The sequence below is a fragment of the Thunnus albacares genome, chromosome 3 (assembly GCF_914725855.1).
Source record: "Thunnus albacares chromosome 3, fThuAlb1.1, whole genome shotgun sequence".
Lineage (NCBI taxonomy): Eukaryota > Metazoa > Chordata > Actinopteri > Scombriformes > Scombridae > Thunnus > Thunnus albacares.
Window position 1 is genome coordinate 3,229,983 of NC_058108.1, and position 24,971 is coordinate 3,254,953.

The 24,971-nt window shown below is 40.2% G+C and overlaps 2 protein-coding genes and 1 long non-coding RNA gene across 4 annotated transcripts in view; 2 read left to right on the forward strand and 1 right to left on the reverse strand.

The window, feature by feature from the left end:
- Positions 1 to 3,556: 3,556 nt before the first annotated feature.
- On the forward strand, positions 3,557 to 10,527 carry LOC122978812 (butyrophilin subfamily 1 member A1-like). The gene is made up of 9 exons (XM_044345823.1): positions 3,557 to 3,663; positions 4,997 to 5,078; positions 5,267 to 5,340; positions 5,683 to 6,033; positions 6,538 to 6,852; positions 7,644 to 7,763; positions 9,122 to 9,166; positions 9,282 to 9,329; positions 9,556 to 10,527. Exons 3-8 carry the CDS (start codon positions 5,271 to 5,273, stop codon positions 9,326 to 9,328), a joined length of 948 nt encoding a protein of 315 aa, XP_044201758.1. The 5' UTR covers positions 3,557 to 3,663; positions 4,997 to 5,078; positions 5,267 to 5,270; the 3' UTR covers position 9,329; positions 9,556 to 10,527.
- A 3,005-nt stretch (positions 10,528 to 13,532) lies between these two features.
- LOC122978815 overlaps positions 13,533 to 24,971 on the reverse strand; it is a 48,529-nt gene continuing 37,090 nt past the window's right edge. The window contains exon 3 of the long non-coding RNA XR_006402747.1: positions 13,533 to 14,031. This is a non-coding gene — a long non-coding RNA (uncharacterized LOC122978815). The remainder of the gene's footprint in view (positions 14,032 to 24,971) is intronic.
- Positions 14,485 to 21,105, forward strand: LOC122978811 (butyrophilin subfamily 1 member A1-like). Of its 2 annotated transcripts, XM_044345821.1 has the most exons (9): positions 14,485 to 14,537; positions 15,263 to 15,344; positions 15,531 to 15,604; positions 15,947 to 16,285; positions 16,731 to 17,045; positions 17,661 to 17,780; positions 20,423 to 20,467; positions 20,583 to 20,729; positions 20,896 to 21,105. In XM_044345821.1, exons 3-8 carry the CDS (start codon positions 15,541 to 15,543, stop codon positions 20,681 to 20,683), a joined length of 984 nt encoding a protein of 327 aa, XP_044201756.1. In that variant the 5' UTR covers positions 14,485 to 14,537; positions 15,263 to 15,344; positions 15,531 to 15,540; the 3' UTR covers positions 20,684 to 20,729; positions 20,896 to 21,105. The 2 variants fall into 2 exon arrangements, with proteins under 2 accessions (XP_044201756.1, XP_044201757.1); XM_044345822.1 differs by lacking the exon at positions 15,263 to 15,344 and having other exon boundaries at positions 14,499 to 14,537.

A 24,971-nucleotide genomic window follows, 5' to 3' on the forward strand; every position in this document is an offset into this window, starting at 1 on the left:
CATAGAGGCGAGGTAGCACAGTGGTCTGCAGTTGCAGAGGGCCCGGCTTGGTGGGGTACCGCTGACCCAGTGTTGGTGTCACCATGCCAGATGAGAGGGTGGTAATGGGGGGAGCATGGACACTTTAAAGGGGTTGGGTGTACTGGTGTAAATGCAGAGTTTGTTCTCTCCCTTTCTGATGCAGGGGTGTAGTCTCTCACCTTAGTCTCCCTCTCTGGTCCCATAGACAAACATGCTCTTATGTGTCCGCCAGGCTGAGGCTCCATGTCGTGTGCTTGCTTTACTGGTGGAGGAGGAGAATGGTTTGGAGAGATGGGAGTTGTATGAGGGTGAGGGACTGAGGCTGGTAGTGTGGGTGTATCTTCCTTCCCTCTGTTATGATCCTCATCTACCTCTTCTTCCATTAGGAATGATGTAATGTGTTCCAAGAGCTCCTGGCGGCGACGCTGTCGGGTTTCGTACTGACGGAGCTTATTGGTGAGCTGGGCCACTTCAGCGTTCTCCTCCATCTCGCTTCTGGAGATGGATTCAATGAGTTTTCTAAGTGAAGTAGTGCTAAGCAGTTCACCTGAGCTGGGGCTGCGCGAGGCTACACGTTTGTCCAGATGAGCAGCTGCATCCATTTGACCGCTGTCCACAGCGGCTGCTGCTCCTCTCTGCTCCTCTGGCTCTCTCTCTGTAGGGTGGGAGGAAAGGGCAGGTCGCTGAGGGTGGTAGGCAAGGATGTAGTCTTCCAGATGTCTGGGGGTGCGGTGACGCCTCTCCTGACGCTCCTGAGCATCTAGGAGGGGCAGAGACGCTGACTTATCTTGTGATGACATTTTCTGCAGTAGCCAATTATATCCGTCTCGAAGGACCTTTGTTGGGTACTCAACCCCCTGAAACTGGTCTGTGTTATGATTGACCACTACAGGGCTCCGGTCAGGGAGCACAGAGTCATCATTGTCGTTTAATTCCTTTACTTGCAGTATAAGAGTGGTACAAGTAGTACAACTTAGTGGTGCAGATCATTACAGTTTCTGAAATAAAGAACAAACAAATACACATAATGTCTCTGAGTTGTCACTGTTCATATTTGTTGTTACATGGCTAATGATGACCAGTACTAATTAAACATTTAAAGTCATCAAATGAGATCTAAATCCTCTCAGGGTGAATGTTAATCTAAACTGGGGCAGTAATCACTCTTGTTATAATAACACAAACTGAAACCACATCAACTGTGTTCACAGTCATACAGCAAACTAACAAAGCTAACGAATTAGCTTAGCGCCTAGCAAGGCTAGTTTCCGAACATGTTAATTACTAAACAAATAATGAACACACTTAGCATAACCTAGACAATGCCATGTCATGAAATACAGAGAGAGTTATCATGCTACCTGCACCTTATAGCTGTGATATTGCAACTTACATTGTCAGTGACTTCTGCACCGGGAAAGCCGGCAAACGAAGAAAGGAAGTGTAAACAAGAATCGTAATTTCAAAATAAAAGTCTCTAAACGTACAGAATTCCCAACTACATGGTCTTGTCTTAATGATAGTAACACAAATAAGTGTTAATACAAAGAATAAATACTTTTTCAGTTTTTTAATTCTACACTACACTTCTAGTACATTTAATAGGGAAATATTGTAAATTGCATAGATATGGTGATCTTATAAAATATGACGCATTTTTAAAGATACACAATAGTATATAAAATAGCTAAAAATGGATCCACTTCAACCAGATATAATATTAAACTAGTACTCAGCATGATTACAATCTGATTGATTGATATCTGTGTCATTTTATGTCCTTTATAATTTTATAAATGCAATTATCTTAAAGTGGACAAATGCATTTCTGCAGCAGAGTAACTACAATGTTTGATGTCATTTGCAGCGTGTATCAGTGGATCAATAAAGCTATCAGTCCAGTATATATAAGCCTGAGTCATGTCTTTTCACTAAATGTCAAGTGGATACATTTACAGACATGTACACACACAACATCCTCCAGCATCACTGTGAGCAGGTGTAAGAGTTCCTGCATGCTGCTCTTGTTATGTCTGTGCCACAGTTGAGCTGTAAGAACAAACAGTAAAATCCTGACAAAAATTAACAACACAACTTATTCTTCTTAACCACTTGTGACTTTTAGTCCTTAGTATTGGTCAAACTCCAAAAACACTGGATCCTACAATTCCCATAATGCAGTTCTCATGACAGGGACGGTACAAAAGGAAACATGATTCATTCTCATATATATAAACCATCATCTCTGGTGTCATTGTCTTGCTTTAATATTTTTATACATTGGATCCTTATTTATTAACTCACCTGCCTTCAAAATGTGCTTTACAAACTTCATTATCACTGAATTTCTCCTGACTGACACGCCTCTTATTCTTAGGAGTTTCTCCTAACTCGGCCAGTCAGGAAAAACGTTTAGTCGTAGGAGGTTTTGTGAATACGACTCCTGATTTGTGAGTAAGACTTTGGTTTCACACCTCAGCTTGTAATTTCCAGTTTTGTCCACAACAGGGTGCACTATTCATTCAATGTTAGCTCTTAACCTGAGACACATAACTTCATGTTGCACCACACAAAGGAGAAAAGTTTGAGAGAGAAAATGACAAATCCCTCCACAACAACCTGTTTCAGATCTGACTTTTCAAACTTCAGTCACTATGTTTTAAATAATTGTTGTATGACTGTGAAAGAATCCTGGTGGGGCAGCAGATGTGATGGATGGAGAAGATTTGAACAAACAAACATTTTAGAAATGGTATCCAGATGATGTGTTTTAGTGTATCTCAGTCATCTAAAATAACTCTAAGGCTTCTAACAACAACACTGAAGGTAAATAAATAAATTATATGTGTATATATATATATATATATATATATATATATATATATATATATATATATATATATATATAAAATGCATATATATGTATATATACTTGCTTTTTTTTCCATTGTCAGCCAATGGAATGTGGTCGGCCTGATAAGAAACAGTGGTCTTTCTGGTAAACCCATCCTAGATTTGAAAAGTGCCCTTATGACAGCTCAGCCTTTTTCTATGTTTTACTCCTTATACATTTGTTCACAATCCCTCTCACTGGATATATAGAACGGTCTTTTTGTACATTTAACATGACATTATTCAAACTAAATTCAACCCTACCACCTTCTCCCTGCTTCTGTCTTGTCAAGTCATCATCGAGTCACGTGTGTGGCTGCTGTGTCAGCCAGCTGTCATTCAAGAAAACCTGCATTTCAGGTACATGAAACGTCTTTCCTGGTGGTGTCTATTTTAAAGTAAAGTGTTTTATGATGCAAGAAGACACGTCTGTCTGCATCTTATACCGATTCTTGTTGCTGGATGTAAGTCACTGCAGAAATTTGGATTCAAGAAATGGCACAAGTGCAAAAGAACATTAAAAATCTGTTTTGACCATGAGTTGTGCTTGCTGTGTGTGTTTTCTGAGTTGCAGAGCAATTGACCTCTATTGTGTTTTAATTTTGGCTGCTTTCAATAACAGCCTGCCACGCATGTCGTTGAGTCATATGAAAGTGAAAGTAAGTCGACCGAGTGGAAAAAACCGAAGTCGTTAGTCAAATATTTCCTCCCAGACGGGCGACACGGCTACTTCATAGAGGAGCGTGTGCGGTGAGTTTAACGGATGTTACTATTAGCAGTGTGACATGTTTATGTGACATGTTTATGTTACACTATAGATGAAGTTAAGCTACGTGTTGCTACATGTGGTACATAAACTATGGCAGCGACAGCTGGTGTGTTATAGACACTGTAGATACGTTGATCCACACATGCTCACAATGGAATTAATTATGGTTTATGGTCGCGGTTTATGTGCTGTATATGTTATTTAATGCAACATGGAATTACTATTAGTGCTGCTTTCAAATGCGCTCCTAAGCTAACTTTGCTCCAGCTATAGTTCAACTTGTAACTTTAACAGCCTGTAATTCACTTGCATGACTGTTTGACGTTGACATCATAGGGCGGCGGCTGTTATTGACAGTGCTTCCTCTTCCTCTAGAATAGAAAATACAATCTGTTAATGTTAAAATATTTGCATAAAAATATCGATAACATCATCATTTAGCACAGATCATAGACTGTAAAAAATATGGGCGTAGCCACCGTGACGTGAAGCTCAAAGTGGGTGGCTTCAGCCGTCGCCATCTTGGCAGTGCCTGACTCCACCTATGGGGTCTGATCCAAAATGGGCAAAGAGGTGGAGCTGAGGCGAGTTGAATGAAGCCTGATTGCTGAAATAAGCCAACTAGCAGCTAGCGACCCCCCCCCCCCCTTAAAAACCTTTGACATTTGGAGATTTCTGTAAGAATTGCATTTTTCAGTGATTGGATGGTGAGCACTTCTGTTCTTGAAATTGCTCTGAAACCCCCTTATTGTAACTATATCTTGGAAATCCATAGATCCTCTGAATGCCCTCTGTCTCTAGTTTGTGGTTGTAAAGTTTCATGAGGCTGTGATTATCCTAGAGGTCACAGTAGGTCATTTTATGCAGTGAGGTCAAGTTTAAAAGAATGGCCTCATTACAATGAAATGGCTACTATGGGGACTAACATCATCACACCAGATACCAGTACCTTTAAATCTGAGTCCGCTACAGCCTCTGAAAGACCTGTTTTCTGTTTTCATCATTTTCATTGGTGGAGACAAACAAACCTCCCAAAAGTCACACAAAGCCTGTTTATCTATATTTTGCTTCTTTGTTTTACTTTACATACATTGAGTGGCGTGCATTGTCAAACCACCGTCACACACACTAGATCCACTGGTAACTTGATTATTCTTGTGCAACCAGTGTCAGGCTGTTGAACAACAGCCACACAAACCTCTTTGCTGTTGTGCATTATTGATGTAATTGTTATTAATTTATTCAACACAGTTTCTGAGTTTATGCTCTGCAGATCAGTTGGAGACTGAATGTCTCTTTTTTCTTCTCCATCAGGATTACCCTCACTATTGGGTCACTGGGACCATGACTGAGTCTATCATCTTCTTTTAAATGAGTCATATCCAAGTGCACTCAGGTGAGCCATGAACCTCTGGCCACAAAAATACCAAAAGTGTCCCAGACACACTTGTACAATGAACTTGACTACTCTTTTCACTCTGCACTTTGACTCAGAAATAGATTCTTGGGGGTTAAAAACATGTGTGTGTGTTACATTTTAATGATCCCCACATAAAGAACTGTTTACTTTAATTGTCATTTCAGGTGAATGAACATGGCCTCCGTTGGTATCCTCTTCTTGTTTTTCATCGTTATCAGAGCACAAAGTGAAGGAAAAAGTAAGTTCTGCCATGATCTGAGAATGTATTTTGGGAATTTCAAGTGTTAACTGCTGCTTGCTGTTGATGTAATATCTGTCCCAGAAGTCAGAAGTCAATTTATGTAAAACAAAGAACTCAAAACAAACAAAAAATAACAAATAGGTGGGGTACGTCTGCTGAACTGGCAGCTTCTCTGGTTTTATACGTGGGACACACTGGGTCCAGGTGAGTCCCATCCTGCTAATCAGTGTGTTCTCAGGAACCTGCTCCTGCAGACAGAGAACAGCAGCAACAAGGAGCTCAAAGCAGAGGAGCTTTCACACATCTCATCCATTTTTAAAAATGTATTTTCCTCCACAGCTTTTGTAAAAGTGGAATGCAAGACTGGAAACGTGGGACAGTATGGCCAGCAGTCAATGCTGGACTGTGTTGTCACAACCGCAGAAGAAATAAAAGACCCAAAAATCCTGGCGGTCGCTTGGAAGAAAAAGGGATCTGAGGATAACTCAGATAAAACCTTACTGGTTTTTCACCGAGGGGAAACTACATTGCAGCCTGGCTATAGGTTTGCTGAATCATCCTGGAACGACAGGAATATGAACATATCCCTGCTCATCACCAACACTATGATGGTGAACAATGGAGATTATAAATGCTTGGTGATGACAGACAGTGGTGATGAGGAAACAGAGACCAGCCTCAGAGTCACAGGTGAGAGCCTCCAGCCATGACTGACCACTAAAACATTTTGATAATTATTTGATACAGACAGACGACCATTTTAAGTCAAAAATATATTGTCAAAGCTAATCCGTACCAACTAATTTCAAAGCTCAACCATGGTTGTTTCTGTTTTGATGACTATTTTCATTCATGACTTGCTGAAAGGTTTAATTATGGCCTTGAAGGAATTGAGATTGTTTAGAGATCAAGGGGACTTTCTGACCAGACTGGTATTTCCCTTCAGCTGTGTCAGCTCTGTCCCAGAGTCTTTACTTTCAGTTTCACTGTGACAAATAATCCAATAATAGAAATAGCCGTTGCAGTAGCCAGTTTCTTCATTATCTGTCTTGCTTGTCACAGGTTGTACTTCATATTACTAGTCCAAAATCATGGTCAATAAATTATATTGAGATACTTTATTGGTACTGATTGATGTCATGGTGCAATATTCAGGTTAATGAACATGTTAGCTTTCTATCTCTGTCTTGGCAGCCAAATACAACAAACCAACAATACGCTCCATCCCTGAGAAGATTACTCGAAGAGAAAATGTCGTCTTGTCCTGTAGCTCTGTTGGTGGATACCCAGAAGGTGAACTTCGCTGGTTCGATGAGCACAACAAGGATTGGACAGCAAGCAGTGAAATGGAGGCAGAGCTGACAAAGGATGGTCTGTTTAAACTGTCTAGCAAGCTGTCTTTGCTGAAAAATTCCATTTTCTCCAAGTACACCTGCGTAGTGTTCAATTCCAGTGGCGGCAAAGAGGACGAGGTCGCATTGGAAATACCAGACACAGCAACATCTGAAGGTATTTGTTGTTGAACACCACACTTGATATCTTTTAAACCTAAAGTAATGGCTCAGTCCTGCTTCACACAGAAACATGGATGTCATTAAAATAATTTCAGCTTCAGTATTTTGAAGCAATGTGAATGACACCGCACTTATATCAACACACTTTAATTTGGGATTGCTCAACTAAGAGGAGCCTGAACCACAAGTCAACTTTGGTGCTTGTTTTTTGTCGGCACTATGGGAGGTTGTAGTGGGCAAAAGTTTCTTTTATCTATAATTAAAGGCAACCATTTTACTTGTTGTAGTTGTTTTGATACACATGTCACTGACTAGCCAGGCTGCCACATGTCTCTAAATCTGACCCGACATCATCCTCAAACCCTCAAAACAATAAAGAAAACTAGTTTTTACACTGTTCATTCTCATTAGTGGAACAACTCATTAACTGGTTCACTTGGCAACTTTACAGCCACCCTATCTGTACTGTTACTGACTGATAAGTTGTCACAGCTGACATATACAGTACAGTAAAAGGCCATTTTCTGATTAGGTGATCAGTATCTGTACTGCAGTTCACTGTCACTGTCAGTTGCAGCAGCAGTTCAATAATAAAGCTGTCTGCCTGCCTCCCTCCTCTGGGGGATGAAAGAGAAAGTGAATGTATCTTGCTGAAATATAACAGGGGGAACTTCCCACCAGCACATGCATACCTTGTTTTAATAAACACTTACATATTTACTCCTTTAGATCATGGCTTGAAGTATTAGAGCATTCAATTTTTATTATTCTGCTGGATTTATTCAGGTCAGGAACAAAGGAAAGTTTCGGATCAATCCTCCAAAATAGTCGCCCCTTTGGTGGTTATCGGATCGCTGATCGTAGGATTGCTGTTGGCGCTGCTGATTCTCAGGTGGTGGTCTCAACGTGAGTACAAACACACATTTATTTAGCTTCAGTTTCCCTTTTTATAAACAGTAATGAGTTATGACTTACATTATTTGTGATCAAATATACTGTTATAGCAAGTCTTCACCACTATGATATTTGATCATGATATTAATTTATATTTTTAATGTGATATTTGAATACTAAAGTTCTAAAATGTTGTGAAGGGTTTCAACAGCTGCTTTCTGTAAACCACAAAGAGATTAAAGGAAATAAAAAGACAGTAGGTGAAGGTTGATACTGGAACAGTTTGATATGAAAATCCTGTAGCTCTGCCCTCTGCATACCTGGCAGGCAGCCATTTTATTTAGGATGAGGAAGTTACTCTACTCTTGTTCAGGTGGATTAAGCGATGTAGCTACTGCAAACTTCACATTAGGCTAAAACAAGGGAGTGAAAACACTTTCCAGTATTAGACGGTGTTCTACAAAATACGTGACAAAGATTGCTGAAGTAAGCAGAAATAGATATGCGTCATCCACACTGGGTGTGCACTCAGTCTCATCTTCATCATCATCATTTCCTTGACAGAAGCCCGGAGGTTCTCTGCAACACCCCTAATGAGTACGTCCGTCTTTGGACATACTGTTATCTCTGTTTTTGTTCTTTTCTAACTCATGCTTGAAGGGCTAACATCCAATATGTCTTAAATGTGTTTTACTGAATATGTGCTACAAACCTGCTGACATATTCATGACTGGTGTTTGGTGATTTATGTGCATTCAAATTTAACTGGCTAAAATTAATTAGAATAATCAAGCACAAGTCTGCTTTGTTATTATATCAATATTCCTGCTTCATCCTTACTGATGAATGTAGTTAAAAAGTATCAGTCGACGTCCTTTTGAAATAAAATGACAGCATATTTTGTGGCTGATGCAACTTGAAACCAAACGCGCTCACCACAGACAGGTTTCTGATCTCATTCCAGGCCTGTTCAAGCTTGAACTCCTGCTGCGTTTCAAACTTTGTTCAGGAATTTGGTTGTAGAACATTTTTTTGACTGACCAAGAAACCTTACTGTCCCTGAACTAGCTGGGTGTCAAAATGTCAAAACTGCTTTGTACTGGGTTCCTTCTCACTCTAAAGATGTACAGGTGATATGTACTACACTGGACATACAGTATTTAGTATTTTTCCAGGGCTTTTGGGAAACTAGACTTGGTTACTAATCACCAGCATTTGAATCATAATATAACCTGACTCATGCTTTGGACATTTGCAAGCAAAGACCACTCCCTATTGGTTAACCGTCTTTGTTCGCATGTCTTGATCTCAGCAGATGGTGATGGTTTTACACCTAATTTAACCCATTTTAAATCTTTAATTTGTTCCAGGTGACCATCGAGAGGTTCCTACATGTGAATCAGATGCTGAGCAAGGTATGTCTATGCTATTTGACTTACTGAGTCTAACTATTCAGATTTTATTTGATCACTCTTTTCATCTGAACTCAAGGAGATTTAATCCAGACTTTGATATTAAACATTTTTCCAGGTGGTCATGTGGAGACGTATAAAGAATGTGAAGATGGCACAGTCTGAGGTAATTACACTATAATGTCCCAAGCAAACAATTGAAAAGATTAGTTTCACCTTCATTTCATTGTCCGTGTATTGACAGTCTACAAGACAATATCAAATATCTTAAAGCTCTCTCTCTCTCTCTCTCTCTCTCTCTCTCTCTCGCTCTCTCTCTCTCTCTCTCTCTCTCTCTCTCTCTCTCTCTCTCTCTCTCTCTCTCTGTCTCTCTCTCTCTGTCTCTCTATCAGGAGATTCTTCGTGTCACATGAACTTAACTACTTACCAGCAGCCTCTGAAAGGATTAGCAGAAAGCTTTCTGGAAAGGGGCTGGAAGTTGTGTATGTGCGTATATGTGTAGTGTACAGAAAGTTTCCCGAAGGTGAAGCCCAATGCAACGTCCACACTGTTGATGTAAAAGGTCTGTTTTTCCTTTCATATGCGTACAGACTCTTTGGTTATCTGGAATTCATTTGTAGTGAGTCACAATTACACTCCTGCTGCTCCCAGAAATAATGATATCCGGTCAGTCTTGAGATAATACAGATGTCTGTGTCCTGTGGCATGTTTTCAGACCCTCCAATCAAACAGCTTGTGTCTTCTACAACAGAGAACATTGCAATGTGCAGAGAGTCTGGTGAGAACGTCACCTTGAAGTGTTCCTCTGCAGGATGTCTCAACAACATCCAAGATTTTGTTGGGATGTATCTGTATTGAAGTGTTAAGAACAGGGAGAACGTGCTTTACTATCATCCTATAATCCAAACTCCATGGACAAGATCACCCCGGGCATAAGATACAAAGACAGGATTCAGACAAAAGGATCTCTGGAGAACCACACCATCACCATCAGCAACCTGACCACCAATGACTCTGGTGTCTACAGCTGTGTGTACATAAAGTTTCCCGAAGGTGAAGCCCGATGCAACGTCTACACTGTTAATGTAAAAGGTCTGTTTTTCCTTTTTCTTCTAAAACAAACAAATAAATAAACAACGCATGGTCTTGTCTTAATGGTAGTAACTCACATAAGTATAAATACATAGAATAAATACTTTTTCAGTTTTTTAATTCTACACTACACTTCTAGTACATTTAATAGGGAAATATTGTAAATTGCATAGATATGGTGATCTTATAACATATGATGCATTTTTAAAGATAGACAATAGTATATAAAATAGCTAAAAACCCCATATAGAGGAAAGTGTTGAAGTGATAACCCCTCTCTAGTTGATAAAGTCATACTTACTGTATGTTTGGGGTCAGTTAGAGGTTTAACTCGCTGTTTGACCTCTTATGAACAAACTCCAAAAGGTTTAGAAATCCTAATAGACTGATGTGTGGATATGAGACGGGTAGTGCTGTCTAAAAAGCCTGTTAACACCAATCACATATGTAGAGTGTATGAAAATCTCACCCGGACACTGGGAGCCAGTCAGTGATGTTACTGAAGCTCAGTCCTCCTGCTAACAACAGTCATACCAACAGCATGACTCAGCATGATTACAATCTGATTGATTGATATTTGTGTCATTTTATATCCTTTATAATTTTATAAATGGAATTATCTTAAAGTGGACAAATGCATTTCTGCAGCAGAGTAACTACAATGTTTGATGTCATTTGCAGCATGTATCAGTGGATCAATAAAGCTATCAGTCCAGTATATATAATCCTGAGTCATGTCTTTTCACTAAATGACAAGTGGATACATTTACAGACATGTACACACACAACATCCTCCAGCATCACTGTGAGCAGGTGTAAGTGTTCCTGCATGCTGCTCTTGTTATGTCCGTGCCACAGTTGAGCTGTAAGAACAAACAGTAAAGTCCTGACAAAAATTAACAACACAACTTATTCTTCTTAACCACTTGTGACTTTTAGTCCTTAGTATTGGTCAAACTCCAAAAACACTGGATCCTACAATTCCCATAATGCAGTTCTCATGACAGGGATGGTACAAAAGGAAACATGATTCATTCTCATATATATAAACCATCATCTCTGGTGTCATTGTATTACTTTAATATTTTCATACATTGGATCCTTATTTATTAACTCACCTGCCTTCAAAATGTGCTTTACAAAGTTCATCATCACTGAATTTCTCCTGACTGACACGCCTCTTATTCTTAGGAGTTTCTCCTAACTCGGCCAGTCAGGAGAAACGTTTAGTCGTAGGAGGTTTTGTGAATACGACTCCTGATTTGTGAGTAAGACTTTGGTTTCACACCTCAGCTTGTAATTTCCAGTTTTGTCCACAACAGGGTGCACTATTCATTCAATGTTAGCTCTTAACCTGAGACACATGACTTCATGTTGCACCACACAAAGGAGAAAAGTTTGAGAGAGAAAATGACAAATCCCTCCACAACAACCTGTTTCAGATCTGACTTTTCAAACTTCAGTCACTATGTTTTAAATAATTGTTGTATGACTGTGAAAGAATCTTGGTGGGGCAGCAGATGTGATGGATGGAAGAAGATTTGAACAAACAAACATTTTAGAAATGGTATCCAGATGATGTGTTTTAGTGTATCTCAGTCATCTAAAATAACTGTAAGGCTTCTAACAACAACACTGATGGTAAATAAATAAATAAATGATATACATATATAAATTATATATATATGTGTATATGTATATATGTGTGTGTGTGTGTGAGTGTGTGTGTGTATATATATATATATATATATATGTATACATACACATATATATATATAATTTATTTTATTTATATCTGTCGCCTGGGATTGCTACGTCTATCACCACTGCCTTCTTCTGTTGTTTGTCGATCAACACGATGTCTGGTTGGTTAGCCATCACCAGCTTGTCAGTCTGGATCTGGAAGTCCCACAGGATCTTGGCTTGGTCATTCTCAACCACCTTAGGAGGTGTCTTCCATTGTGACCTTGGGACCTCCAACCCATACTCAGTGCAGATGTTCCGGTACACTATGCCAGCCACTTGGTTATGGCGTTCCATGTACGCTGTTCCTGCCTGCATCTTACACCCTGCTATTATGTGCTGAACTGTCTCAGGAGCATCTTTGCACAGCCTGCACCTGGGGTCCTGTCTGGTGTGGTAGATCCCCGCCTCTATTGATCTTGTACTGAGTGCCTGTTCTTGTGCTGCCATGATTAGTGCTTCTGTGCTGTCCTTCAGTCCAGCCTTTTCCAGCCACTGGTAGGATTTCTTGATATCAGCCAGTTCTTCTATCTGTCGGTGGTACATGCCGTGTAGGGGCTTGTCCCTCCATGATGGTCAAAAAATACCAAGGGCTGAAAGAGGAGCTAGAAAGGATGTGGGGAGTGAAGGCAACAGTGGTGCCAGTGGTAATTGGAGCACTGGGGGCTGTGACCCACAAACTGGGAGAGTGGCTCCAGCAGATTCCGGGTACAACATCTGAGGTGTCTGTCCAGAAGAGCGCAGTCCTAGGAACAGCTAAGATACTGCGCAGAACCCTCAAACTCCCAGGCCTCTTATATATATATATATATATATATATATATATATATATATATATATATATATATATATATATATAATAGGAATTTCATGCATTACTATGATATATAAGGAGAAACAGAATTTTCAGTTCATAGTATGTGAAGTGACAATAAAGCAAGTCTGCTCGTTCATAATGATCAAACACACCAGAGACATAATAATAATAATAATAATAATAATAAATAATTTCATTTAGATAGCACTTTTTAAAACACACATTTACAAAGTGCTTCACAAATAGGATCAAATACATACATACATAAATATATGAAGAATTAAAACACACAACCAAACAAACAAACAAAACTAAAAGCAAACAGAGTATTTATAAGAAGTTTAACTTATAGAAATGAGTTCTCAGCAGCCACTTAAAACAAACCACAGATTCAGTAGGTCTGATGAAATGAGGAAGGTCACAGTCACCTCTGGATTTAAAATAGGAACAAGGAACAGATAAAAGACCTTGATCAGATGATCGGAGTGGCCGACAGCTGGAATAGAGACTCAACAACTCTGAAACATATGCAGGGACCATCACGCTCAGATGACGTGAATTCACAGTGAAGAAAACAGGCACCTTAAGACAAAACTGTGATGTTTGTGACCACAGTGTAACATGATTTGAATATATAATATGGAGAGTAAACTATTAAATCAAAAAAAACAACAAAACCACTGTGATAAACAAAGCAAAAGAGGCTTTTGTTAGAAAAGCTGTCACTTCTGCACCGTGTTCAGTTTGGACCCGTCTTGCATGCACGTCTGGTCTGTGATGTATGAATGTGAGAAGAAACATAACTGTGAAGATATTTTTTTTTTAATTTCAATTTAATTTAAGCTGTTTCTGTAGTTGTTTATTGTGGAATAATTGTTGTATTGTTGTTGCATGAAGTTGGAATCTTTCTACTGATTATAGTATTATAATCCACATAGGAGGCACATAAATTACTGTCATTGTGATCTGAATAATGCAAACGTTTGTCTTCAGATGGATGCGGTATGTCCCATGTCAGGAAACAGAATTGGAATAAGCCTTTTTTATATTGTAGTCACGAACCTTAGATTTATTGTAACCCCAGTGCCAGTTTTGAGTGCCCCACGTTTTTATAGGTAAATTTTACTCTGAAGCAAAGTGTGCCTGGTTTGTGTGTTAGGCTACAACATCAAACAAGGTTGGGTTTTCCAGTTTCATCCTACCAGTGTTGCCAAGACTACTCCTTATACATTTGTTCACAATCCTTCTCACTGGATATATAGAACGGTCTTTTTGTACATTTAACGTGACATTATTCAAACCAAATTCAACCCTACCACCTTCTCCCTGCTTCTGTCTTGTCAAGTCATCGTCGAGTGCTGCTTCCTGGTGGTGTCTCTTTTAAAGTAAAGTGTTTTATGATGCAAGAAGACACGTCTGTCTGCATCTTATACCGATTCTTGTTGCTGGATGTAAGTCACTGCAGAAATTTGGATTCAAGAAATGGCACAAGTGGAAAAGAACATTAAAAATCTGTTTTGACCATGAGTTGTGCTCGCTGTGTGTGTTATGCAAAGCAAGTGACCTTTGTATTATTGTTACAAAGGTCAATTGCTGCTATGAATAATAGAGCCAGTCATGCATGTTGTTAAGTCACTATGAATGTGAAAGTAAGTTTAGTTAATCATTGAATTTTTCATCTACAGACGGACAACACGGCTACTTCATAGAGGAGCGTGTGCGGTGAGTTTAATGTATGTTACTATTAGCAGTGTGACATGTTTATGTGACATGTTTATGTTACACTATAGATGAAGTTAAGCTACGTGTTGCTACATGTGGTACATAAACTATGGCAGCGACAGCTGGTGTGTTATAGACACTGTAGATACGTTGACCCACACATGCTCACAATGGAATTAATTATGGTTTATGGTCGCGGTTTATGTGCTGTATATGTTATTTAATGCAACATGGAATTACTATTAGTGCTGCTTTCAAATGCGCTCCTAAGCTAACTTTGCTCCAACTGTAGTTCAACTTATAAGCTTTAACAGTCTGTAATTCACTTGCATGACTGTTTGACATTGACATCATAGGGCCGCGGCTGTTATTGACAGTGATTCCTCTTCCTCTAAAATTAAGAAATACAAACTATGTTAATGTTAAAATATTTGCATAAGAATATAGATAACATCACCATTTAGCACAGATCATAGACTGTAAAAGATATGGACGTAGCCACCGTAACGTCACCCAGTGGTTTCTGAAGCGCAGTTATGAAGCTCAAAGTGGGTGGCTTCAGCCGTCGCCATCTTGGCAGTGCCTGACTCCACCTATGGCGTCTGATCCAAAATGGGCAAAGAGGTGGAGCTGAGATGAGCTGAATGAAGCCTGATTGCTGAAATAAGCCAACTAGCAGCCCAGATCAGTTGGAGACTGAATGTCTCTTTTTTCTTCTCCATCAGGATTACCCTCACTATTGGGTCACTGGGACCATGACTGAGTCTATCATCTTCTTTTAAATGAGTCATATCCAAGTGCACCCAGGTGTGCCATGGACCTCTGGTCACAAAAATACCAAAAGTGTCCCAGACACACTTGTACAATGAACTTGACTCCTCTTTTCACTCTGCACTTTGACTCAGAAATAGATTCTTGGGGGTTGAAAACATGTGTGTGTGACATTTTAATGATCCCCACATAAAGAACTGTTTACTTTAATTGTCATTTCAGGTGAATAAACATGGCCTCCATTGGTATCCTCTTCTTGTTTTTCATCGTTATCAGAGCACAAAGTGAAGAAAAAAGTAAGTTCTGCCATAATCTGAGAATGTATTTTGGGAATTTCAAGTGTTAACTGCTGCTTGCTGTTGATGTAATATCTGTCCCAGAAGTCAAAAGTCAATTTATTTAAAACAAAGAATTCAAAACAAACAAAAAATAACAAATAGGTGGGGTACGTCTGCTGAACTGGCAGCTTCTCTGGTTTTATACATGGGACACACTGGGTCCAGGTGAGTCCCATCCTGCTAATGAGTGTGCGCTCAGGAACCTGCTCCTGCAGACAGAGAACAGCAGCAACAAGGAGCTCAAAGCAGAGGAGCTTTCACACATCTCATCCATTTTTAAAAATGTATTTTCCTCCACAGCTTTTGTAAAAGTGGAATGCAAGACTGGAAACGCGGGACAGTATGGCCAGCAGTCAGTGCTGGACTGTGTTGTCAAAACTGCAGAAGAAGTAAAAGACCCAAAAATCCTGGCGGTCGCTTGGAAGAAAAAGGGATCTGAGGATCCCTTACTGGTTTTTCACAAAGGGGAAACTAAAGGGCAGCCTGGCTATAGGTTTGCTGAGTCATCCTGGAACGACAGGAATATGAACATATCCCTGCTCATCACCAACACTATGATGGTGAACAGTGGAGATTATACATGCTTGGTGATGACAGACTGTGGTGATGATATCACAGAGACCAGCCTCAGAGTCACAGGTGAGAGCCTCCAGCCATGACTGACCACTAAAACATTTTGATAATTATTTGATACAGACAGACGACCATTTTAAATCAAAAATATATTGTCAAAGCTAATCCGTACCAACTAATTTCAAAGCTCAACCATGGTTGTTTCTGTTTTAATGAACATTTTCATCTAGTTTTGACCAGACTGGTATTTCCCTTCAGCTGTGTCAGCTCTGTCCCAGAGTCTTGTCTTTACTTTCTGTTTCACTGTGACAAATAATCAAATAATAGAAATAGCCGTTGCAGTAGCCAGTTTCTTCATTATCTGTCTTGCTTGTCACAGGTTTTACTTCATATTACTAGTCCAAAATCATGGTCAATAAATTATATTGAGATACTTTATTGGTATTGATTGACGTCATGGTGCAATATTCAGGTTAATGAACATGTTAGCTTTCTATCTCTGTCTTGGCAGCCAAATACAACAAACCAACAATAAGCTCCATCCCTGAGAAGATTACTCAAAGAGAAGATGTCATCTTGCTCTGTAGCTCTGTTGGTGGATACCCAGAAGGTCAACTTCGCTGGTTCGATGAGCACAACAAGGATTGGACAGCAAGCAGTAAAATGGAGGCAGAGCTGACAAACGATGGTCTGTTTAAACTGTCTAGCAAGCTGTCTTTGCTGAAAAATTCCATTTTCTCCAAGTACACCTGCGTAGTGTTCAACTCCAGTGGCAGCAAAGAGGACGAGGTCACATTGGAAATACCAGACACAGCAACATCTAAAGGTATTTGTTGTTGAACACCACACTTGATATCTTTTAAACCTAAAGTAATGGCTCAGTCCTGCTTCACAGAGAAACATGGATGTCAGTAAAATAATTTCAGCTTCAGTATTTTGAAGCAATGTGAATGACACCGCACTTATATCAACACACCTTAATTTGGGATTGCTCAACTAAGAGGAGCCTGAACCACAAGTCAACTTTGGTGCCACCCTATCTGTACTGTTATTGACTGATAAGTTGTCACAGCTTATATATACAGTACAGTAAAAGGCCATTTTCTGATTAGGTGATCAGTATCTGTACTGCAGTTCACTGTCACTGTCAGTTGCAGCAGCAGTTCAATAATGAAGCTGTCTGCTTGCCGTCTCGTTGCTTGTTTACAGTCTACTGTTATCTGCAGGGTTAATGTGTTCACTCAGGGTCCATGTGCCAACTTTTGTCCAAACTCCTCTGGGGGATGAAAGAGAAAGTGAATGTATCTTGCTGAAGTATAACAGGGGGAACTTCCCACCAGCACATGCATACCTTGTTTTAATAAACACATATTTACTCCTTTAGATCATGGCTTGAATTATTGGAGCATTCAATTTTTATTATTCTGTTGGATTTATTCAGGTCAGGGAGAAGTGAAAGGGTCGGATCAAACCTCCAAAATAGTCGCCCCTTTGGTGGTTATCGGATCGCTGATCGTAGGATTGCTGTTGGCGCTGCTGATTTACAGAAGGCGGTCTCAACGTGAGTACAAACACACATTTGTTTAGCTTCAGTTTCCCTTTTTATAAACAGTAATGAGTTATGACTTACATTATTTGTGATCAAATATACTGTTATAGCAAGTCTTCACCACTATGATATTTGATCATGATATTAATGTGATATTTGAATACTAAAGTTCTAAAATGTTGTGAAGGGTTTTTCTGCAACACCCCTAATGAGTATGTCTGTCTTTGGACATACTGTTATCTGTTTTTGTTCTTTTCTAACTCATGCTTGAAAGGCGAACATCCAATTTGTCTTAAGAGGTTTAAATAAGAATTCAGTCTATTATTTTTCTATCTATATGCTACTTTTAGCTGCCCTAAAATACTGAATGTGCTACAAACCTGCTGACATATTCATGAGTGGTGTTTGGTGATTTATGTGCATTCAAATTTAGCTGGCTAAATCCAATTAAAATAATCAAGCACAAGTCTGCTTTGTTATTATATCAATATTCCTGCTTCTGTTGTGGTTTGCAGTGTGGACCCAAATGCAGACACAGACTAGAGTGATGCTAAATGAAGTAAGGCTTTATTGCTAGGGAAGTTGAGGTGGATGGAGTGGGGATGAAGCAGGCTGAGGCTGAGGCCTGGAGGGCTGAGAGGAGTGGGGGACAATGGCAAGGGCAGGCAGGAGGGAGTAGGTGGTAGTGGGCTGGAGAGCTCGCAAGTAATGGTCCAGGGGCACTGGATAAAGAAAAAGCAGTTAGTAACAAGTCCAAACTTTAAGAAATTAAATATAAGTGAGAGGCCTGAGGTGTAAGCTACCACTTGGGCAGAAACAACAATCTGGCAATGAGTGGATGAAGAGCCGGGGTAGATATACTGCAAGCTGATGAAATGAGGCAGGTGAGCAGACTGTACACCCCCATACCCCTCCCAATCGACAAGGTACTGGAACCCACGGCCCCGGTGGCACACATCCAGCGGCTGCCGGACTGTAAAAGCAGGATGGCTGTCAACAAGCGGGGCGGGTGGAGGGGGAGTGGCTGGAGGGCACAATGGACTGACAGACAGGTTTCAGCTGGGAGACATGGAAGGTGGGGTTAATCTTCATGGAACTAGGCAGCTTGAGCCTAACTACAGAAGGGTTGATGATGCTGACAATCTCATATGGACTGATGTAGCAGGGGGGAGAGTTTCTTAGAGTCTGTTTTCAAAGGAACATCCTTAGAACTAAGCCAAACTCTGACCTGGCTGCTAGTCGGGCGCAGGGACCCGGTGACGGTTGGCAAAGCATTTGTTGCGACCCACAGAACGGAGCAAGGCAGAGCGGGTCAGATCTTGCGGCAGCAGTGGAGATGGACCTGAACTGAAGGAACAGCGATCTCATCTTCCTGAGCAGGGAACAGAAGAGGTAAGTAACCCAAGGAACATTCAAATGGGGTCATACCTGTGGCGGCACTAGACTGGGAGTTGTGTGCATATTTGATCCAAGGTAGAAGGATGCTCCAAGAAGAGGTATTCTGAGCAGTGACACAGCGGAGCGCTGCCTCCAGGTCCTGGTTTGCCTGCTCAGTCTGCCCATTGGTCTGAGGATGATAACCAGTGGTCAAACTCACCGAGGCTCCAAGGGCCTGACAGAAAGCCTTCCAGACTTGAGATGAACTGGGGGCCCCTGTCCGAGACAATGTCCAAAGGGATGCCGTGGAGACGGAACACATGCTATACAAGAAGATCAGCAGTCTCCAATGCTGTGGGGAGTTTAGGGAGAGCTACAAAATGCACAGACTTAGAGAATCTATGATTGTGAGAATTACTGAGTTACCTTGGGAAGGTGGCAGCCCGGTGACAAAGTCTAAAGCTATGTGTGACCATGGTCGACCTGGAATGGGCAGGGGACAGAGCAGACCAGCTGGTGGTCGGCCTTTCTGAGCGCACACAGTGCAAGCCGACACAAAGGCACATGTGTCGGCATCCATGGTAGCCCACCAGAAATGCCACTTCAGGAGGGACAAGGTCCGGCTAATGCCAGGGTGACATGCAAACCGGGCAGCATGTGCCCACTGGAGGACTTGGGAACGGACAGAATCTGGTGCATAAAGGTGATTTGGTGGGCCAGTACCAGGATCTGGTTGAGTCTCTTGTGAAGTGCACTCAATCTCCCAAGTAACTGCTGCCACCACACAGGAGGAGGGAAGAATGGTGTCAGGATTGGTAGGGGCCTCATCCAGGATGTATTGTCTCAAGAGGGCATTGGGCTTAATGTTCCTGGACGGTAGGTGAGGGTGAAGTTGAATCGACTGAAGAACAGCACCCACCGGGCTTGACGGGAGTTAAGGCGCTTGGCAGCAAGACAGGTTGTTGTGATCAGTCCAGACTATAAAAGGGATGCTCAGCCCCCTCCAGCCAATGTCTCCATTCCTCCAGGGCGAGTTGGTGATATGTACTACACTGGACATACAGTATTTAGTATTTTTCCAGGGCTTGTGGGAAACTAGGCTTGGTTACTAATCACCAACATTTGAATCATAATATAACCTGACTCATGCTTTGGACATCTGCAAGCAAAGACAACTCCCCATTGGTTAACCATCTTTGTTCCCATGTCTTGATCTCAGCAGATGGTGATGGTTTTACACCCAATTTAACCCACATTAAATCTTTAATTTGTTCCAGGTCACCATCGAGAGGTTCCTACATTTGAATCCAATGCTGAGCAAGGTATGTCTATGCTATTTGACTTACTGTGTCTAACTAATCAGATTTTATTTTATCAGTCTTTTCATCTGAACTCTAGGAGATTTAATCCAGACTTTGATATTAAATCTTTTTCCAGGTGGTCATGTGGAGATGTATAAAGAACATGAAGATGGCACAGCTCTCTCTCTCCCTCTCTCAGGAGATTGTTCATGTCACATGGATATAACTACTTACTAGCAACACTTCCTGGTTTGCTAAGAACATGAAGATGGCACAGCCTGAGGTAATTACACTATAATGTCCCAAGCAAACAATTGAAAAGATTAGTTTCACCTTCATTTCATTGTCCGTGTATTGACAGTCTACAAGAAAATATCAAATATCCTAAAGCGCTCTCTCTCTCTCTCTCTCTCTCTCTCTCTTTCTCTCTTTCTCTCTCTCTCTCTCAGGACATTCTTCGTGTCACATGAACATAACTACTTACCAGCAGCCTCTGAAATCAGCACTTCCTGGTTTTCTAAGCGCCACTCTTTTTCCACACTTTTCTTATTGCAAACAACTGTGTGTATAACCAGAAATAACTTGTATTACTGTGATTAATCAGAGGAACTGTGAGCTCAAGCTTTATTCACCCACAATGTAGACACTCTTATATTCTATAGATCTAAAAAACTGGGGATAATGTTCAGGTGCAGCGACAACATCAGAGGAAATATGCAACATCCCCAAAAACCAACTGGAAGTGCCAATTGACTGCAGATAGCAGTGAGCCTCTGATATGCATGTATAGGTTGATGGATGTATGTGTCTCATGCCTACGCAGTAAATATCATGAAAGGATTAGCAGAAAGCTTTCTGGAAAAGGGCTGGAAGTTGTGTATGTGCGTATATGTGTAGTTTTGTGTGCATGTGTGTTTTTGAGGAGAAAATGTAAATGTAAGATTTTAATTTCTGCTTCTTTCAAACATGTTTGTGAAATGTGTTAAAAGATGAGACAGTGATGGGCAACTCTAGACTTAAAGTTAGACTAACCTTGTTAGACTAACCTAACTTGGTTTCATTTTTCTCTTCATCTGATGCCAGCTCTCAGGGGTGCCCATATGTTTTGGGCCTTTTTGTAACTGAAGGGAGGCAACGGTAAATGTACAGGATTCATCTTGTTACATCTTGTTACAGTGCTGTAACACCAAACAATCAGGGTTGGTCATTAACTTTTGGGAGGGAGAAAAACAACCAGGAATATGCATGCACGTCCAAACCAGAGAGGGCATGTGCTCACAGTTCACACAGTGCAGGGCTCCAATGTCCACGGATTTATTGCACCAAGGTGACGTTTTAAGCACCACTGCTCTTCACCAGACTAAAATGACAATGTGCCATCTTAAATATACACATGATACAGTCACATGAACTATTTTTGTTTTGTAAATATTTTTTATGTGTGTGTGAATTTATATTGTTGATTCTGCAGGTCAAAATGAAACAGACGGTCCATTTTAATGACTTTTTATTGTTGTATTTTTATGATTACATGCACCATATAAACTGCGATCTTTAAGTCGATGTGATTAAAACAAAATTTGAATTAAGATATGAGAACTTTGTGAATTATTTTATTTTATTATTTTTGCTGCAAACTCGTGTGGATCATATTTCAGATGAAATGATGAAAACAATGTGACTTTTCTTGTGGACTATTGCTACACATGAACATCTCTGGATTTTGAGATTTGAACCTCAGCTGCTGCTCTCTTGGCTTCATTAAGGCTGGTTTCCATTTCTTCTTCCTGATTAGCTCATTTGTTAACATGGAAGTGTGTCACCACCCAGGATCTTTCAGTACCATCATTGTTTTGTTGGGTGATTAGATTCTTTCTTGTTCCCCTTTCTTTCTCTTCACACTTCACTTTGTTTGTCTCATCTGTGCATAAAACCCTAAAAAGCTTCAAAAGTATTGCATACATTTGATTTTTTTTAAATTTCACTTTTGGATTTCTGCTCTCAATGCTAACGCAAGTTATTTAACATTATTAAGTGTTTTGTTAACAGATTAATGATTAATGGATTAACTGTGATACTTTCAAACATGGACGTCATCATCAGATTTCATGATATCAGATTATTTTGATCCAGATTTAAGATGAATATTGCAGAAAACCGAAGATACCCCGTGCACAGCAGTGTATCTCTCCTGAGTGCCGGCTGATGCAAAAAAGTATTCCAGCGCACACCAGGATAGTAGTATTGACACTATTTTATTAACAGATTACATTGAAAAACAAAAGGAATGAACTACACGTTTCACACGTTGCTTCATCAGATTCGTTCTGTGCTTGATTGCCATCAGGTGTCTTTAAATAGTCGAGTGCTGATCAACAGAGGATCCAACAGGTTCACACACAGCATCTCATTTTCTAAGTTTCATCCTTTCATATGCGTACAGACTCTGGTTATCTGGAATTAATTTGTAGTGAGTCACAATTACACTCCTGCTGCTTCCAGAAATAATGTTATCTGGTCAGTCTTGAGATAATACAGATGTCTGTGTCCTGTGGCATGTTTTCAGACCCTCTAATCAGACAGCTTATCTCTTCTACAACAGAGAACATTGCAAATTGCAGAGAGTCTGGTGAGAACATCACCTTGAAGTGTTCCTCTGCAGGATGTCTCAACAACATCCAAGATTTTGTTGGGATGTATCTGTATTGAAGTGTTAAGAACAGGGAGAACGTGCTTTACTATCATCCTATAATCCAAACTCCATGGACAAGATCACCCCGGGCATAAGATACAAAGACAGGATTCAGACAAAAGGATCTCTGGAGAACCACACCATCACCATCAGCAACCTGACCACCAATGACTCTGGTGTCTACAGCTGTGTGTACAGAAAGTTTCCCGAAGGTGAAGCCTGATGCAACGTCTACACTGTTAATGTAAAAGGTCTGTTTCTCCTTTTTCTTCTAAAACAAACAAATAAACAAACAATGCATGGTCTTCTCTTAATGGTAGTAACTCACATAGGTGTAAATACATAGAATAAATACTTTTTCAGTTTTTTCATTTTACACTACACTTCTAGTACATTTAATAGGGAAATATTGTAAATTGCATAGATATGGTGATCTTATAACATATGACGCATTTTTAAAGATACACAATAGTATATAAAATAGCTAAAAATGGATCCACTTCAACCAGATACAATATTAAAATGCTGTGATAATGCATCATGATCAAATGACACTTGCATTATCACTAAAGTAGTATCACTTTTACTACTGATACTTGTGTTTTGTTGACATTGGCTTTACTTCTTCAATGTTTGGGGTCCAACACAAGCCACTGCAGTGTAAAAGTTATATTTCCTTTTTTTTCTTCTTCTGACCTTATTAAGACCCCATATAGAGGAAAGTATTGAAGTGATAACCCCTCTCTTTTCCAGATATGTGTGGAGTTGATAAAGTCATACTTACTGTATGTTTGGGGTCAGTTAAAGGTTTAACTCGCTGTTTGACCTCTTATCAACAAACTGTTAGAAAACTCCAAAAGGTTTAGAAATCCTAATAGACTGATGTGTGGATATGAGAGGGGTAGTGCTGTGTAAAAAGCCTGTTAACACCAATCACATATGTAGAGTGTATGAAAATCTCACCCGGACACTGGGAGCCAGTCAGTGATGTTACTGAAGCTCAGCCTGCTAACAACAGTCATACCAACACTACCTGGAAACACAGAAATACATTAAAAACTCTTCTCTGTTCGTTCTGCTGTCATAAACTGCAAACCTGTCCAACAAAACTTCACTTCGACACTCAAAATAACGTCATCTAAAGGCATAAATACAGCAGCGACATGTTTAAACACATAGATATCTACTTACAGTGTAGATTTAAAATGATATAAAGTCACCAACACTTCGGTTGTTTGTTATTGATGACAGCAGCTGAGGAGGGTGTGTGACTCTGGTGTCAGCTCCGGTTAGGTTGAGATGCAAAAGTGAAGATAAATCGATTTAAAAGTAAAAAAAAAATAAATAAACAAACAAAAAACTCCTGCCGCCGGTAAATGGCTTCGGATCAGAGCAGGATCCGGTGTGACTCCGGGTGTTATTCCTCCAGAGGCTCCGGCTCTGCCCCCGGCTCTCTCCTCCACAGCTCCCCGGCGCTCTGTCCCTCTGATCCGCTACTAAATATGATGTTAAGATTTCACACAGTGACGAGGATCTGAAAGAGGAACATGGGAGAGTGACAGAGAGAGAAAGATAGAAGCACTCCTCTAGAAAGCTTTGAAAAGGGTTGTTCCACCTGCTGCCACTGTTCATCCATCCATGTTCAGGGGCTCCATGCTGATATTTTTTGTGTCCTTTTTTAGAGGCATTTTGTTGAGGACTGTGAATGGTTGAACAATGAAACGTTTTTGTTTTTAAATTAAAAATAAAAGCACTTTATTTAAGTGACTTACTTCATGTTCTTTATTTACAAAAATAACAGTTGATACACAAAGGAAACAACCTCATGTGCTC

Bases quoted from the DNA above. Each gene is read 5' to 3' on its own strand.
- LOC122978812 (XM_044345823.1), top strand. From the start codon at position 5,271: ATGAACATGGCCTCCGTTGGTATCCTCTTCTTGTTTTTCATCGTTATC. The intron at 5,341-5,682 runs GTAAGTTCTGCC...TTTCCTCCACAG, and splicing joins AGCACAAAGTGAAGGAAAAA to CTTTTGTAAAAGTGGAATGC. The intron at 6,853-7,643 runs GTATTTGTTGTT...GGATTTATTCAG, and splicing joins AGACACAGCAACATCTGAAG to GTCAGGAACAAAGGAAAGTT.
- LOC122978811 (XM_044345821.1), top strand. From the start codon at position 15,541: ATGGCCTCCATTGGTATCCTCTTCTTGTTTTTCATCGTTATCAGAGCA. The intron at 16,286-16,730 runs GTGAGAGCCTCC...CTGTCTTGGCAG, and splicing joins GACCAGCCTCAGAGTCACAG to CCAAATACAACAAACCAACA. The intron at 17,781-20,422 runs GTGAGTACAAAC...AATTTGTTCCAG, and splicing joins TTACAGAAGGCGGTCTCAAC to GTCACCATCGAGAGGTTCCT.